The sequence below is a fragment of the Dama dama genome, chromosome 15 (assembly GCF_033118175.1).
Source record: "Dama dama isolate Ldn47 chromosome 15, ASM3311817v1, whole genome shotgun sequence".
Taxonomy (NCBI): domain Eukaryota; kingdom Metazoa; phylum Chordata; class Mammalia; order Artiodactyla; family Cervidae; genus Dama; species Dama dama.
Genome location: NC_083695.1, coordinates 36,602,201 through 36,616,848, shown reverse-complemented (window position 1 = coordinate 36,616,848; position 14,648 = coordinate 36,602,201). Strand labels below are relative to the sequence as shown.

At 51.1% G+C, this 14,648-nt stretch overlaps 1 protein-coding gene across 2 annotated transcripts in view; it reads left to right on the top strand.

The window, feature by feature from the left end:
* Positions 1-14,648, top strand: part of DLG5 (discs large MAGUK scaffold protein 5) — a 119,724-nt gene that overhangs the window by 37,201 nt on the left and 67,875 nt on the right. Inside the window, exon 2 of one of the 2 annotated variants that reach the window (XM_061161910.1) lies at positions 11,154-11,222. The exons of the other annotated variant lie outside the window; for it this stretch is intronic. Within the exon in view, the coding sequence (XP_061017893.1) occupies positions 11,154-11,222 (69 nt within the window). The remainder of the gene's footprint in view (positions 1-11,153; positions 11,223-14,648) is intronic. 2 annotated transcript variants of the gene reach the window in all.

Below are 14,648 nucleotides of genomic sequence, written 5' to 3'. Positions count from 1 at the left end.
GAGCTTCAGCTTCAGCATTTGGTACCTGAGCAGATTCCTGCAGGTGAGTGCATGTAGCTGTCCTTTTTGTAAAACTTTGTAAAATGTCCCTGTGGTTTTGGAAATGGACTCCTTTCATCTTCTTCTGAAGGTCCTTTCAAAATCCATAAAAGCATTGTGCACATAAGTGTGAATCTTTCTGGGTGATGTCACCTTATCCAAGAGGAAAAGGTGTGCAAAGTGTCCCAGGGCTCTTGGATGGGAAAACCATCTGCTTGGGGCAGGACCTCTGAGAGACCCCCTGGAGGGTCACACTCTTCTCTATACTCTGTTTCTCAGAGCCTCAAGGAAAGAATAGATGAGATCATTGTCCTTTTATTTTCCCTGAGGGCCCTTTCGGTCCTGGGCATTTAAAGAATGTTGGAGAAACAGATTGGATTTTAGAGTTAGTTCTGGTCAGTAATTGATTGTAGTAAGCTTGCTAAGAGCTGGGAACCTTGAAATAGTGTTTCTGTTGGTGGACTGGCCCTTAGGAACAACACAGATCAGGAGCAATGCATCCCTCCTGGTCTTGCCCTCGGCAGACATCACTGATCCATCCTGGGCTCCTTTCCTAAGCACAGGTGTAGCCTCATGCTCCTTAAGCACAGCAGGCAGTTGTCACAAGACATGGCAATTCTTTCATGATGAGCCTCTTGCCTTTTCTGGTCTAATCCAAGCCCTGCAATTTTGGTGGAGAAACCAAAGCCAATCAGTAGCCATACTTAATTAGCAGAACATCGCTGACCTCCAGATGACCGTATCAAACGTTTGTGCTCTGTGTCCTAGCCTGGCATTTGGCACGGCAGACCAGCCCCTCCGACCACTCTACCCCCACTGCCTTCTGGAAGACTTAATTCTCTAATTCCCCCTGTCTCCCCAAGTAGTCTTTCTGTGTCTCTCTCTGAAATTTGTATTCCTTCTCCTGTCCCCACAGGTCACATGTCCTAGGATTTTGTCCTGTATATGCTTAGAACAGTAAGCTTCTCAGGTGACTCAGTGGTAAAGAATCTACCTGCCAAATAGGAGACTTGGGTTCCATCCCTGGATCAGGAAGATCCCCTGGAGAAGGAAATGGCAACTCACTCCAGTATTCTTGCCTGGGAAATCCCCATGGACAGGGGATCCTGGTAGGCTACAGTCCACGGGGTTGCAATAGAGTCAGAGATGACTTACTGACTTCAACAACAACACAGTGCTTAGAACAATACTTCCTGTGTGGGTGCTATTTAGGAAGTCCTAGGTCTGACCTTCCCCTTCCCCTTGCTTTTTTCTTACCCAGGGGCTTCACATTGCCAGTGAGCCACTCTAGGCTTGTCGCTCATATCCTCCACGCTCTACAGGGTGACTGTGTTAGCTTGAACCTGGCTCCCTAGCTCCAGTTTCTGACCGTCAGCAGCAGGCCACCTCCGCAGAGATTTCCTCTAGCACATTCATTCAGCCTGAGCCTCAGCAGGGTCTCCTCGTCTCTCTGCACCAGCCTTCTTGAGTCCTCTGTTAACTGAAGTACCTTCCAGTACCTTCACCCCGACCCAGTATCACCCTCCCCTTCTCCCCACCCACAGTTCCTTCATCCTAGCCTGTCCTCACCTCTGCAGTCTCTGCGTCCCTGCTCAGCTCGCACTCCTGACCAGTGGTTCAGGGGAGCTCTTGCAGGAGCATCCTAACTGTTCTCTTTACTTCCAGGCCTTCCCTCTTTCCACCCATCCTGTTCACAGGTGCTGGAGACATTTTCCTGACACTCATCCCTGCTGTCTTACTCCTGTGCTCAGAAGCTTGGGGCGTTCTTGACTTCCAGGACTGAGGGGCTGGGGCTTTACTGGATCAAAGTCGTTGTAGGATTATGTGATGCTTGGTGGGGTTTGGATCACACTGAAGTCCCAAAGATTTTATATTACTTTAATGGAGAGGGAGGGAGATAAAGGTGCCCTTCCCCCCCCACCCCCACTGTTTTTAATTTGTTTTGCTTTTTGCTACCAGTTTTTCCGATGTGGTAAAGTAAACCTAGAATTTACCATCTTAACCATCAATGTTATTAATAAACACATTCATAGTGTGCTGCCATCACTGCCATCCATCTCAAAAAGTGTTTGCATCCTGCAAAACTAAAACTATACCCATTAAATAGTAACTCCCCATTTCCCCCTCCTCACCCTGGCACCCACTATTCTGCTTTCTCTACAGTTTTGACTGCTCTAAGTACTTCATAGAAATGGAACCAAACACTTTTTTGTGTGTGTCTGTGACTGGCTTATTTCACTTAGCATAATGTCCTTAGAATTCATCCATGTTGAAGAAGATACCCAAATCGCTTGCCTTTTTAAGGTTGAATAATATTTTATTGTATGTGTATACCACATGTTGCTTATCATTTCATCCATCAGTAGACGTTTGTATTGCTTATACATTTTAGGTTTTGACTAAAGCTACTATGAACATGGGTGTAGGATTACCTCTTTGAGACCCTCATTTCAGTGTTTTGGGGTAGATACCCGAGGTGGATATATTGGATCATATAGTAATACTATTTTTTATTTTCTGTGACACCACCATACTAGTTTCCACAGTGGCTGTACCATTTTACGTTCCTACCAGCAGTGCACAAGGGATCCAGTTTTTCCACATCTGTACCAAGACTTCCTATTTTATGATTTTTTTTTTAATAATAGCCATCCTAAGCAATATGATGTAGCTTCTCATTGTGGTTTGATTTGTATTTCTCTAATGGCTAGGGATGTTGAACATCTTGTCATGTAGCTATTGGTTATTTGTATATCTTTTTTGGAGAAATGTCTATAAAGTCATGACTAATTTTGAACATTTTCTGTTGTTGAGTTTTAGGAGTTCTCTGTTCTGGGGTTTCCCAGGTGGTGCTAGTGGAAAAGAACCTGCCTGCCAGTGCAGGAGATATAAGAGACACAGGTTCAATCCTTAGGTTGACAAGATTCCTGGAGAAGGGCATGGCAACCCACCCCAGTATTCTTGCCTAGAGCATCCCATGGACAGAGGAGCCTGGTAGGCTACACTCCATAGGGTTGCAAAGAGCTGGACACAACTGAAGCGATTTAGCATTCACATACTGATACTAATTTCCTATCAGATATGTGATTTGCAAATATTTTCTCTGATTCTCTGTGTTGCCTTTTTACTCTGTTGATAGTGTTTTTCCATTTACCATTTTAAAAATTTTCATGAAGTCCAGTATGTCTGTTTTTTCTTTTGTTGCTGTGTCTCTAGTGTCATATCCAAGAAATCACTGCCAAATTCAGCATCTTGAAGTTTGCTAAGAGGTTTCTAGTTTTAGCTCTTATCTTTAAAACTTTGATTCCTTTTGAGTTAATTTTTGTACATGGTATTAGGTAAGGGTCCAAATTCATCCTTTTACATGTGGATATCCAGTTTTCCCAGCATCATTTCTTGAAGACACTCTTCTTTCCTCGTTGGATGGTCTTTCAGCACCTGTCAAAAATTACTCGGCCCTTATGCAAAGGTTAGTTTCTGGGCTCTGCGTTCAGTTCTGTTGGTTTGTATGTCTGCCTTTAAGCCAGTACCACACTGTTTGGATTTCTGCAGCGTTGTCCCCAGTCAGGAAGTGTGAGTCCTCCAGCTGTACTCTTCTTTTCCAGGATTGTTTTGGCTGTTTGGAGTTCCGAGTGTCTGGGCAGAGTGGGAGGGCCCAGGCCCGTCCAGCTTCTGCTCCTGTGCTCCTTCCACTGTACGGTCACTTTGGACCTCCCATCCCTGTGGCAGCTGTCTCAGTAGGTTCAAACTCAGCAGGGTTGTTGGGGCAGTGGGAGGGTAAGTGGTTTTCCTCCTTGATCTCAGAGTCCTAGGGCCCCAGGCTGAGCTGCGTTGGTGGTCAGTAATAGCCAAGGCACCACACAAAGCATGCAAGGGAGAGGCGTCAGTGCTGTTGAAGGAAGAGGGGGGCGAATGGAAGCTTGTTGCTGATAAAGGCAAGACCTTTCCTTCGTAATGACCGTCTTTGGCCTCTGTGGACTGAGTGTCCCCGACCTGTCCAGCCTGGGGTGTCATGTCCTTGCCCACTTTCTGGTCTGACCCCAGGGCCTTTGCACTTGCTGTTCCTCTACCTGGAGCAGTCTTCCTCCAGCACTCAGCTTCCTCCAGGCTCCTTCAGGTCTCTGTTCAGATGTGACATACCAGAGAGACCTCCCCTGACCCTTGTCCCACCATAGCCACCTCTCTGCCCTACCCCACTCACCCTCCATTTTACTCTGCTATAATTTTCTTCGTAGCACTTGCTACCTGATGCAGTTTGCATCGGCTTGTTGAGTTATTTCTCTCCCACTCGCACTCCTTTGAGCGCCATGAGGGCAGGGACTCTGTCTGTCTTAATCTCTGCTGCATCCCCAGTTTGTTCACTAAGCATTTGGTGAAGCAGCAGGCTTTGCGTTCCCAGGGCAGGCATGCCGACTAAGGGATGGTGTCTGTGCAGAGCACCATCATTCCATCTCTCTTGAAGGGCTGACCGATGCTCATGTATGTGCAGGTGAGGGTCATGAGAAGGTCGGGGCATGGCCTGGTGTGATGCTCAGCACATAGTGAGCACTCTGGCTTGTTCTCTTTGATTCAGAGGACAAGAGATCTGCAAGTGAGGCTGGGAAGGCTTGGAATTGGCCATAGCTGGGCAGAATGATGGAAGGGGATGGGAGGCCTCCTTATCCTGAGGAAGAAAACAAAGGCATAGCAGGGCCGGATTCAGGTATTGGGAGCGGACACTCAAGGTCGGGAGTCAGGTAACAAGAATGGGAACTAGCATTTATGGAGCGCTTCTCTGTGTGCCTGGCTCAGTCCCCAGGGCTTTACCTTTCGTCATTCAGTTCTCATAGCCCATGATTCTTCCTGTTTCATAAACCAGGAAATGAAGTGCAGAAAGTGGAAGCAGCTTACTTACTGTCACACTGCTGATAGGTGGCAAGCCTGAGCTCAGGGTGTGGGCCCAGAGCCTGTTCTTGTACCAACAGCCTGTGGTACGAGGTTGTGGTGGAGGGCAGCACGTGCCACTCAGTCAGAGTCCAGGCAGGGGGCGGTAACTCTTCTCCCTTTGCTGAGTTGTGGAGGGGGAGCCTAGACAGAGAAGAGGGTGCTGCTCTGTTGTGACTCCTGGTGCTGATCAGAAGTTTATTCCAGGGCGCATGCGCTCGCTGTGCCGTGTCTGGCTGCAGCGTCGTGGAAGCTTCGCTGCCCGTGCCGCACTATTTCCTGTCCCACCTTGGTGTGGCCTCTTGGCTGCTGACTTAGGGGCACGAGCTCTGGTAAGGGTAGCAGAGCAGTGACACTGCAACCGGCCCCTTCTCCACTCTCTCCTCTGTAGTCTTTGTTTTGGGGTGCCCATCAGGTGTGGCTGTGCTCATTGATGATGAACATGCCCCACTACATCATTGCATGACTCCTGAAGTCTGTCTCAGCCTCCTCCCTACCATCTAGGGTGTAAATGATGACCAGCGCAGCCTCCCTCCCTTGAGCCGTACAGATCCTGCTTTGGGCCGCTTTCTGGGCTTTCTAGGTCAGGTGATAACTCACCCAGCCTGGCCAGGAGGCACCAGCCTTCTCATGCATGGCAGAGAGAAGGTGCTTTCCCACCCAGAGGTGGGCATGTCAGGTACATGAAGCAGGGCTTTCTTGATCGATGTGCCAGGCTCCATGGCTGCTCCATTCCAGGGCCCCGGTCACTCCCTCTCTCCTGAAATGTCTGGACTTGTCAGCCTCCAACCGTGGGTCTCCGCATTCACGGTCTGGGGCCATGTTGTTAAAGGAGGAGGAAGCTGAGGCCCTAGGGAGGGGCATAGCTGCACTGAACTGTGGTTCTGCAGCGGGGCTTCTCAGCAGCCAGAGGCGCCCACCCTCCCAGCGCCTCCCGAGGTCCTTAGAAGCAGGAGAGGCGGGCTCAGCACGCAGCACTTTCACCTGCCTGCCTCCTTCTCATACCTGCAGCTCACGGAGTCAAGTGTCTCAGCAACCAGCACGGTCTGGGCATTGGGATGGGCAGGAAGGAGTACCACGTGTGAGGGCCATAAAGCCACATCCCTCTTTCTCGCTTCTCACTTACACAGAAGGGTGGGTTCTGCCTACATCTCCTCCAGGCTGATCTGGCTTCTGGGTGCTTGTCCAAGTCCACCAGCCTCCAGGCCCCTTCCTCCATGAAGTCTCCCGAGACTGCCAGACCTTTAGAGCTGGGCAGCAGTGTTGTGACTGGGGGTCAGGAGCACAGACGTTTAGCTGGACTGTCTGGTTTGTATCCTGTTTACCCCGTGGCCTTAAGCAAGTTACTTCATTGTTCTAACCCTTTGTTTTCTCCTCTGTCACTGCAGATGTAATGACAACCTCAGGGTTAGTGCGGGAATTCACTGAGAGAATACATGCAGAGTTTAGTACGTCCCAGCACTTACAGGGCTCAGGATCAGCTGCTGCTATTATTATTACTGGTATTGTTGTTATTATTAGTGCTCTGCAGTCCAGCAGTTTGTCATTGTGGACTGTTCAGCCTTGTCGTCCTGGCAGACAGCTTTCCTTATGGGTAACCCGAGGATTGAGGACGGCGGGGTTGGAAGGTCTGCTTTGACTGCAGAAGCAGCAGCTGACATTTGGTGCAGTGGCGGGGCCAGGTGCTATATCACGGCCTTTTCATATTAACTCAGTTGATACTCTGTGAGGTTAGTACTCCTCTGGTCCCGTTTTACAGACGTGTACATGGGGGCAGTGAGAGGCTGAGGGTACACAGCCGCTAAGGGGCAGAGTTGGGAGTTGAACGCAGGCCGACTGGTACGGTCAGTATTCTAGTCCCTGCTCCCTCGGGTTTGGAGATGGGCCCCAGGCTCAGAGAGGGGAAGGGCCTTCCATAGACTCTCAGCAGGCAAGTCGCCTCCTGAGCCCCTGGCTTCTCTCCTGTCTCTTAAAGCCAGCCCAGTGTCGGGCTCACAGGGCTCAGCCGTGTGCTAGGACTCTGTTGGACACCCGTGGGCGTGAGAGTGACTGGTTGCCCTTGGCCGTCCGTGGGTGGTCAGCTCTGAGCCGGAGGGAGGGTTCTGGGCTGGGACAGGTGGCCTGGTGGTGATCCTCCCCGCCCTGTCACAGAGCCCCCAGGGAAGAGCGGCTTGCCTCTCCCTCCTTCCCTGGTGCTGGGGGAGGTGCGTGTCCTCCCAGCGCCCAGAGCTGTGTTGCTCGATGCCTCAGGCTGGAGCACTGAGAGGACTCTGCGTGCTGCTGGAGGCTGGAGCAAGCCCCTTTGGTGTCTTGGTTTCTTGGGGAGGAAGCGTGAGTCACCGGGGCCTTTACAAGCCCCAGGTGAATGGAGGGGTGTGTTCTGGGTGGGAGGGGGGCACAGGCCCCGGAGGGGGCCTTGGAGGGCTGGGCGTTCTGTTACCGCTTGGGTGATTTTACTGGAAGTTCTTTTGATGTGGTCTCTGTGACCCAGTGGAGCTGAGTCACAGAGTAAATACAATTAGCATTGCGGCCTCTGGGGAAGGACACAGACAATGCTTGTGGCCCAGGCCAGTCCCCGTCTGCCAGCTCTCTCCCAGGGCTTCTGCCTGGCTCCCACGCGCACCCTGCCTGCTGACTTGGGTCAGCCTTGCGTTCAGTCCCCCTGTGGCCCTCACTCCCTGCAGGCGTGTTAGAAATGCGGTCTTGGGCCCCGCCCCAGGTCTCCCCAGCCGGAGCCTGCACCTTGGCCGTTCCCCGGGTAATTGCTGTGCAGGGAACCCCGTGTGTCATCACTCTGCTCCGCGAGGCCGTGAAAACCCGGCTCCGGCTCTGCTCTTCTCTGGAGCTCTTTCACAATCACACGACTTTCTCCCGGCCCTCTCAGGACCTCTGCACAGGCTTGTCTGAGTTTGCGGCGACCGTCCTGAGGGTCGGTGCCTTGGTGCTCTGTGGGGGTGGAGGGGAGGCGGCAGTGGTGTGGGAAGCTGGCCCCCATTCATCGAGACCTCTGTGAGAGGCGGAGCGTGTGCCTTCGGGTTGGGGGTGGGTGGGCAGGGGGTGCAGCTGCCTTCAAGGGAACTCGTACTTGCTCACATGGCCAAGGGTGAGGGGCTCTGCAAGGCAGCGGAGCGTGCACAGTGAGATGGGATCCCTGTCGGCCTCCAGATTGGATTGTGAAATCCCAGGGGTAGATGACGTCCGTCTCACCCCTCAGAAGCCATCGCTTAGCAAGGGCACCGCGTGACTTTGGAGGAAAGTGACTCCTTTTGCCTTTTCCCGACAGTCCTGACCACACAGGCTTTTAAAGACAACAATAGCCGCAGAGACAAAGCATGACCAAGACAGTGTCGTCTTCGGACCTTCCACCCTCCCCCGAATGACGTCTAAGGCCCTGGGAACATTGTAGAAACTGGGCCTTGTCCAATTTTCATCGTCCCCTGGCAGCCCCAGCCCTGGCTCCCAGGAGCCCTGCCAGCCAGCTTGGGGGAGGTAATGCCTGGAGATGCAGATAAAGATGTCGTACCGCCCCCAGGTCAGGCCCCAGAGCCCCATCAGGTCAGGGCATAGGGGGCAGAGAAGAGGAACAGAGTGTGTTGGTTGGCCAGTTGACTCCTCCCAGCCAGGGGGGAAGGTGGGAGGAGAGAGAGAAGGGTGTCTGCCAAGTTTAATTAACAGTGGAAACTGGCCACAGGGGAGGAGAGAGACAATCTGCAGGGGAGGGGCGGTTTACTGGAAGATGGGCTGCTACTGATGCCAATAATGAGAAAGAGGCACGGCGTTCTGCAGGGAGCATCACCAGAGCGCAGCCTATGGTGTCGTAAGCCGGGCTGGGCTGAGCTCAGATCTCAGAGGTGTGAGCAGGACAGTGTAGCTGTGCCTGCCTTGTCTGAGTAGATGTCTTTTGAAAACAGTCCACCAACACACCAGCCGGTTTGGTATATTACTCCCTAACCCCTTCAACTGCCCGCCTCCTTATAACAGCAGCAAAAAATAACTAAGAAAATAGCAGTTGAGTTTAGCAGATAGGCATGCTGTTGTATTCTGGTTTTTTGAAGATACACACGGATTGGCTGCTTTGCACTTGACTTTAGTTCATAGATCTTTATGTCATGCTTGATGTGTATAATAGGTGCAGAGGAATGCTTTGAGAAGTCTGTGATGCTCATTGTTGAAACAGAAATGAATCGTGTGGGTTGAATTTGAAATGCAGGATATAGCTCACTGAACACTGCTTAGATATTTTTTAGTAGGATCGATAGAGGACTTGCTGGGTTGCTGGGGGTTTTCTGGTTCCGTCTCCCTTCAGAGGATGTGCAGAGCCCACCTGTGATATCCCTGCCGGGTGGACATGGAGTGAATGCCTGTGTCGTGAGAGTCCCCAGCACCTGGGTCTTCTCGGACCGAGGCCGCACTGACTGTGAGGCCACCCTGCCCTGCATCCAGTAGCTGTTTCAGGGGTGCTGTCGGAGGCCAGTTGAACAAGTTGAATCCCTTTGGGCAGTCCTTTCCACTTCCCGAGCAAGCCTCTTCCATCCATGCTATGCACCCAGAGGTTTTCCAGAGATTCTCAGAAAATGTGATAATGAGGCCACTGGCCATTCCAGGCCACTGTTGCACTGCTTGCCATTAGAAGTCCCTTTTTTCTAATTTTCTTTTTTTTCCCCTCTCTCCTTTCATCTCTCTCTGGTGGGCACACCTGCTGTTAATAGCTCCCCAGCATGCTGTCTATTCTGCCAGGGCTGTTTATTGCCCTGCCCTCTGTGTGTGGTCTTCATCTTTCCCCCTCCACATCTTCCCCATCCTTTTAGGGTCTCCCCTGTCCCCTAGTGCACACCTTCCTCCCCTCATCCATGAGTTTCCTTGCTCTTCTCCTTCTCCCCTGCTCACTCCATGTGTTTATCCCTTTTCTTTCCATTTTGAGGGTGTGCAGGTATAGAGTAGTTAGTCAACAGTTGAGATGGGAGAGAACCTCTTAGATTTGACCCTGCATTTTTGATCCTGGAGTCCAAGGTCTCATTAATTCTTGGTTGCTTTCTGACACCAAAGCCCTAAGGCTCATTCAAAGGCTTTATTGCAAAAATCTCATCTCTGGCTCACCCACTTTGCCCAGTACACACACGCCTTCATTGTGTAGTTCTTTTGGTTCCAAGAACAAAACATTGCATTCTTCCCATTGTCTTGTTTTATTTGACCCACCATCTCTGCATGTTGTGCTTTTTTCAACTCCCATTCAATCTCTGGGTTCATTCGCCCACCCTCTTGCTTTTGTGTCATCTGTAGTCTTGGTAAGCAAAGCACACCTTTGTTTCTGTTCATCATGGGAAACGTTGTCTCTGAACTGCGTCAGGGGAAAGGACCTTCTGAGCCGTCTGGTTGAACCCCTTCATGTTACAAACTTGAGAAACAGAGATCCAGAAAACCGAGGCCACTGGCCAGCTACTCACATGTGGGTGAGAGCTGGACTCAGACCTGGATTTCTTGTCCCAGAGGTTTTTCCTGAGGCCAAACAGGTAACATCCTGGCTTTGAAGATATTTAAATTCAAAGCAAACCCTGGTGGTTATGTGTCTGCCACTAGGAGTCAACAAGTGTCAACCTCCCTGCCCCCGCCCCCCCCAAAACTTGTTATCCCCCAGCTTTGGTGACTGTGTAATTGCTCATAATTTTATGAGTAACTTTTAATACGGGGGCAGCCACTGACTAAATTATTAAGGACTGAGCTTGAATACAGTTAGAACCTAAGAGCAGAACAGTCTGGCATGAAGAACAAGTCTGGCATGAAGATGCTTACTTAGGCTCTGTTACTGTCTGTATGGAAGCCAGAATCACCCTGATACAAACCTGTAGGAAATCCCCAGGCCCCTTGTCACCCTGAGTGTGTGACTCCCTTGCTAAGTAAGCCTTTCCCCAGATGGCCTGATAAGAAGCCAGCTGACTGACTCTAAGCTGCCCTCTGCCCATGCAGAGATCTGTCAGACGATGGCCAAAAGTGAGGCGGAAACAATAAAAACACCGCAGATGAGACCCTGTCGACCACGTCTCCCCAGCCCGGCCCGTGATTCTGATTCTAGTGCCTGGCGCGGTGCTGGTTCTCAGCCTGGCGCTGAGTTCAGTTAGTCTGACAGTGGTTTCGGGTGTAGACCAGAGAGCCCTTTGGGGTCAGTAACAAATGGCCTCTCTTTCTGCCTGCAGGCTCCACCTACAGCGTCTTGTCCATCATGCCCTCAGACTCGGAGAGCAGCAGCTCACTCAGCAGTGTGGGTGAGTACCTCCTTCCCGGAGGACCTCAGGGAGGCGGGGGGCTCGGGGTGCGCCGGGGCAGCGGGGGTGCGTGGGTGGGAAGTTGGCCCTCGCCTGTCGCCTCCCTCGTGCAGTCTCTCTTCGCCCTCTTACTGGAGGAGGGCGGAACTCTGCTGTTAGCAGGGGCATGCGTGCTGGGGAGGCACCCCTGTCGCCACTTCTCCACTTTGTCCGGGCACAGGACCTCACAGAGAGCCTGTGGTCCCCTGCCCTCAGTCCCCGGCCTCGTAGCGCCCGGTGCCCGCTGTCCAGGAGGCTGACCCCTTTGGGAACTGTCCTTTGTGAGCAGGAACAGCCCACAGGGAGTGAGTATTGAGGGCAGAAGTCACCAGTTCATGCTGAATCGGATGTGTGTCTCTGCACCTGGGTTCCAGAAGCCGTAGAGCGAGGCTGTCCCTGCTGTCATTGGAGATGTCTCAGGGGAGGAAAGTTGTCAGTCTTCCAGTCTTCCTGCATCTCCGTGGCATGTCCCCTGTGTCCCACCTGTCCTGCGTGTAACACCCTAGTGTGGCTCTGTGTCCTGGTCTGAGCTTGACACCTTCGGTGGTGAGTCCTGGAGATTTTGAGTAGGAAGGGCTCACAGATGTCATCTGGTCCAATTCTTTCCTTTTCCTGCAATAGACAGATGGGGAAATGGACACTCAGAGAGGGGATGCCTTGTGTCTGAGATTCTGGAACTAGCCGGGGAAAGGCCTCTTGTGAGTTAATCTGACTGGTCCAGAGCACCTCCGGGGTGGCAGAAGTGGGCTTGTGATGTAGTGGTGAGTAGGCAGATATAGTCCTTGTGCTCATGGATCTTAGGGTCTACTGGGGTGATAGTCAGGTGAGTAGACACAGTAAGTAAGGTCAGAGTGATGAGAGGGGTACCAGAGGGAAGATTGTATTCATTTTCTAGGGCTGTCCTAGCAAAGCACCATAAACTGAGTGACTTACACTATAGAACTTTATTCTGTCCAAATTCTGGAGGCCAGAGTCTGAGATCAAGGTGTCGGCAAGGCCATGTGCCCTCAAGGGCACCAGGAATGGGTCTTTTCCAGGCTTCTTTCCTTCTGGTGGCGTGTTGGTAATCCCAGACCATCCTTGGCTTGTAGATGCATCACTCTGGTCCCTGCATGCATCTTCATATGGTGTTCTCTCTCTGTATGTGTCTCCAAATGTCCTTTTAAAAACAGGACACCATTCACGTTAGTTTTGGGACCTGCCCTACTCTAGTATGATTATTTGTAAGGACCATATTTCCTAATAAGATCACATTCACGTTTACTGGGAATGAGGACTTTAGCATCCATCTGTGGGGCAAAGTTCAGCCCCTCAGAGGTCCCCGCATCCTCCTTAGGGTTCAGGGAGGACTCTGCTGGGACCATAGTTCACTTTGCCCTGTCCGCTTTGGGTCGGTGAGATACAGGGATTGAGTGGTGGAGTTGTGGGGATTTTGAACATGGGACTGGCTTTCAGGAAGGGTGTGGTGGAGCAGTCAGATTGAGTGCTGCGGTAAGATGGGTTTTTGTAAAACTGAGCACTTTGAGCTCTGAGCACACCTCTCTTGCCCCACCCTTTTCCAGCTCCGTATTTCCCTTGGGAACAAGGTACTGTGGTCTAACTGGCATCTGACAAACCCATTCACATTGACACTTCAAAGCTTGAAGTGTTGCCTTTCCTAGGAGCATTTGCATTTTATAAGGAAATTCTAGAGAGATTGCTTAAACCACAGCAGTTATTGTTAATGGTGGAATTTCAGGCATGAGTAGGAAGTTAAGTTTTTTGTGGCTGGACCTTTGTATACTTTGGAAGCAGCGTCATGTCAATGACCCACCAGTTGGCCCTTGGGATGGAGGGGTCACCAGTGTCCCTGGATACGTGTTGGCAGGCCGGCAGAGAGCAGTGTTGTGTTGTACTTCACTGTCTGTGCCCAGATCTTAGATGCTCAAGATCTGCGTGCATCCCTTCAGGTCAAAACCTCTCCAGTTCTCCAGTAGCCAAGTTCTCCTCCTCTTGCTTTTCTGCATAGAGTCAACGTTGAACTTGGGGTGAGTAGCCCCACTTCTCTGAAGGCTGACCTCAGTGTCCCCATGGCTGTATTGGCCAGAAGGCTTTTGGCTGCAGCAGTATGAAATACCTATTCATACTGCCTTAAACGAGAGAAATGTGTGATCTTGCGTGGTAAAGGCACTGAGGGTGGGCTAAGTACATTAAGTGTGACTTTGCGGGCCTCTGTGCGGTGTCTTCCCTCATGCCGATGGCAGGGGCAGCCATCACATCTGGATCTGACAGCGTCCAGGGCTACCGTGCTTGTTGTGGGAACTGCTAGCCGCATGTGGCTATTTAAATTCCGGTGAATTAATGTGAAATGAAATTTAAATCGCTAGTTTCAGTAGTCACACTAGCCACATTGCAAGTGTTCTGTAGCACCTGTGGCTAGAGGCTACTGTAGTAGACAGAGCAGATAAAAGAACGTCCCTATCATCACTAGTGGCCCGGAGGATGAAGAAGGTCATCTCTTCTCATGTCTCCTGATGAGTAGAGAAGCCTTTCCCAGAAGGTCTTCAGCATAGTCCCCAGTCCCTGTCTCTTGCGTGCCCAAACCACCTCTCGTGCAGTGTGGTCCTTGGACCAGTAGCACCCAGATAGGTGATAGAAATGCAGGTTCTTGGGCTTCAAAAGCTCTGAGGATGGGTCTCAACATCCACTTTTAACAGCCCTCTTGTTTGGAGATGAGCTGACCTAACCTGGTCCCAGGCAAGGGCACTGGAATGTCTGTGGCCAGCTTGGACCAGTCCCTTGGAATGGAATGAATGGAGGGTCAGCCATGGCCCACTGCAGCACCTTCAAGAGGAATTCCTCCTGGCTCAGCTGCATCTAATGATGGGCAGAGCACTTCCTTTCCTAGCCATCTCAGGCACACCATGGTCCTGGCTGAGGGGCTGATGAGTCAGATGGATACTGGCTGTTTTTGTTTATTATGGTCTTTCTCCATGAACTTAAGGAAAGGTAAGGTCTTTTAATAAAAATATCACTTTTACTTTCCCACTTATATCTCCCTAGCCAAGAATGTTTTCTGGGAAAAGAGCAAGTTTATATGCAGCTAAGAGAAAATTGGTAGGTGGAACCTTGGGTATAGCATTTTCTCTGTAACAGCTGGTACCTGGCTGTCCCTCACCTCTTCCCAGCTCTTGTTAGGTCCTCAGGTAGTCTGTCCATCTTAGCTTTCCAGCGTGACCCTGCTAGCAACATACCAACAGACTTAAATGTTGCCGTATCTTGTTAGGCAGTTTTCACCAGCTGAGCACATGTGGCTTCTTTGAGGCTTTCCCCCACCCCATGTGGCCTGTTATTTAAGTAGCTGACCTGTTATTTAAGTAGGCCCCATGAATCTGCCCAGGAGAGGCA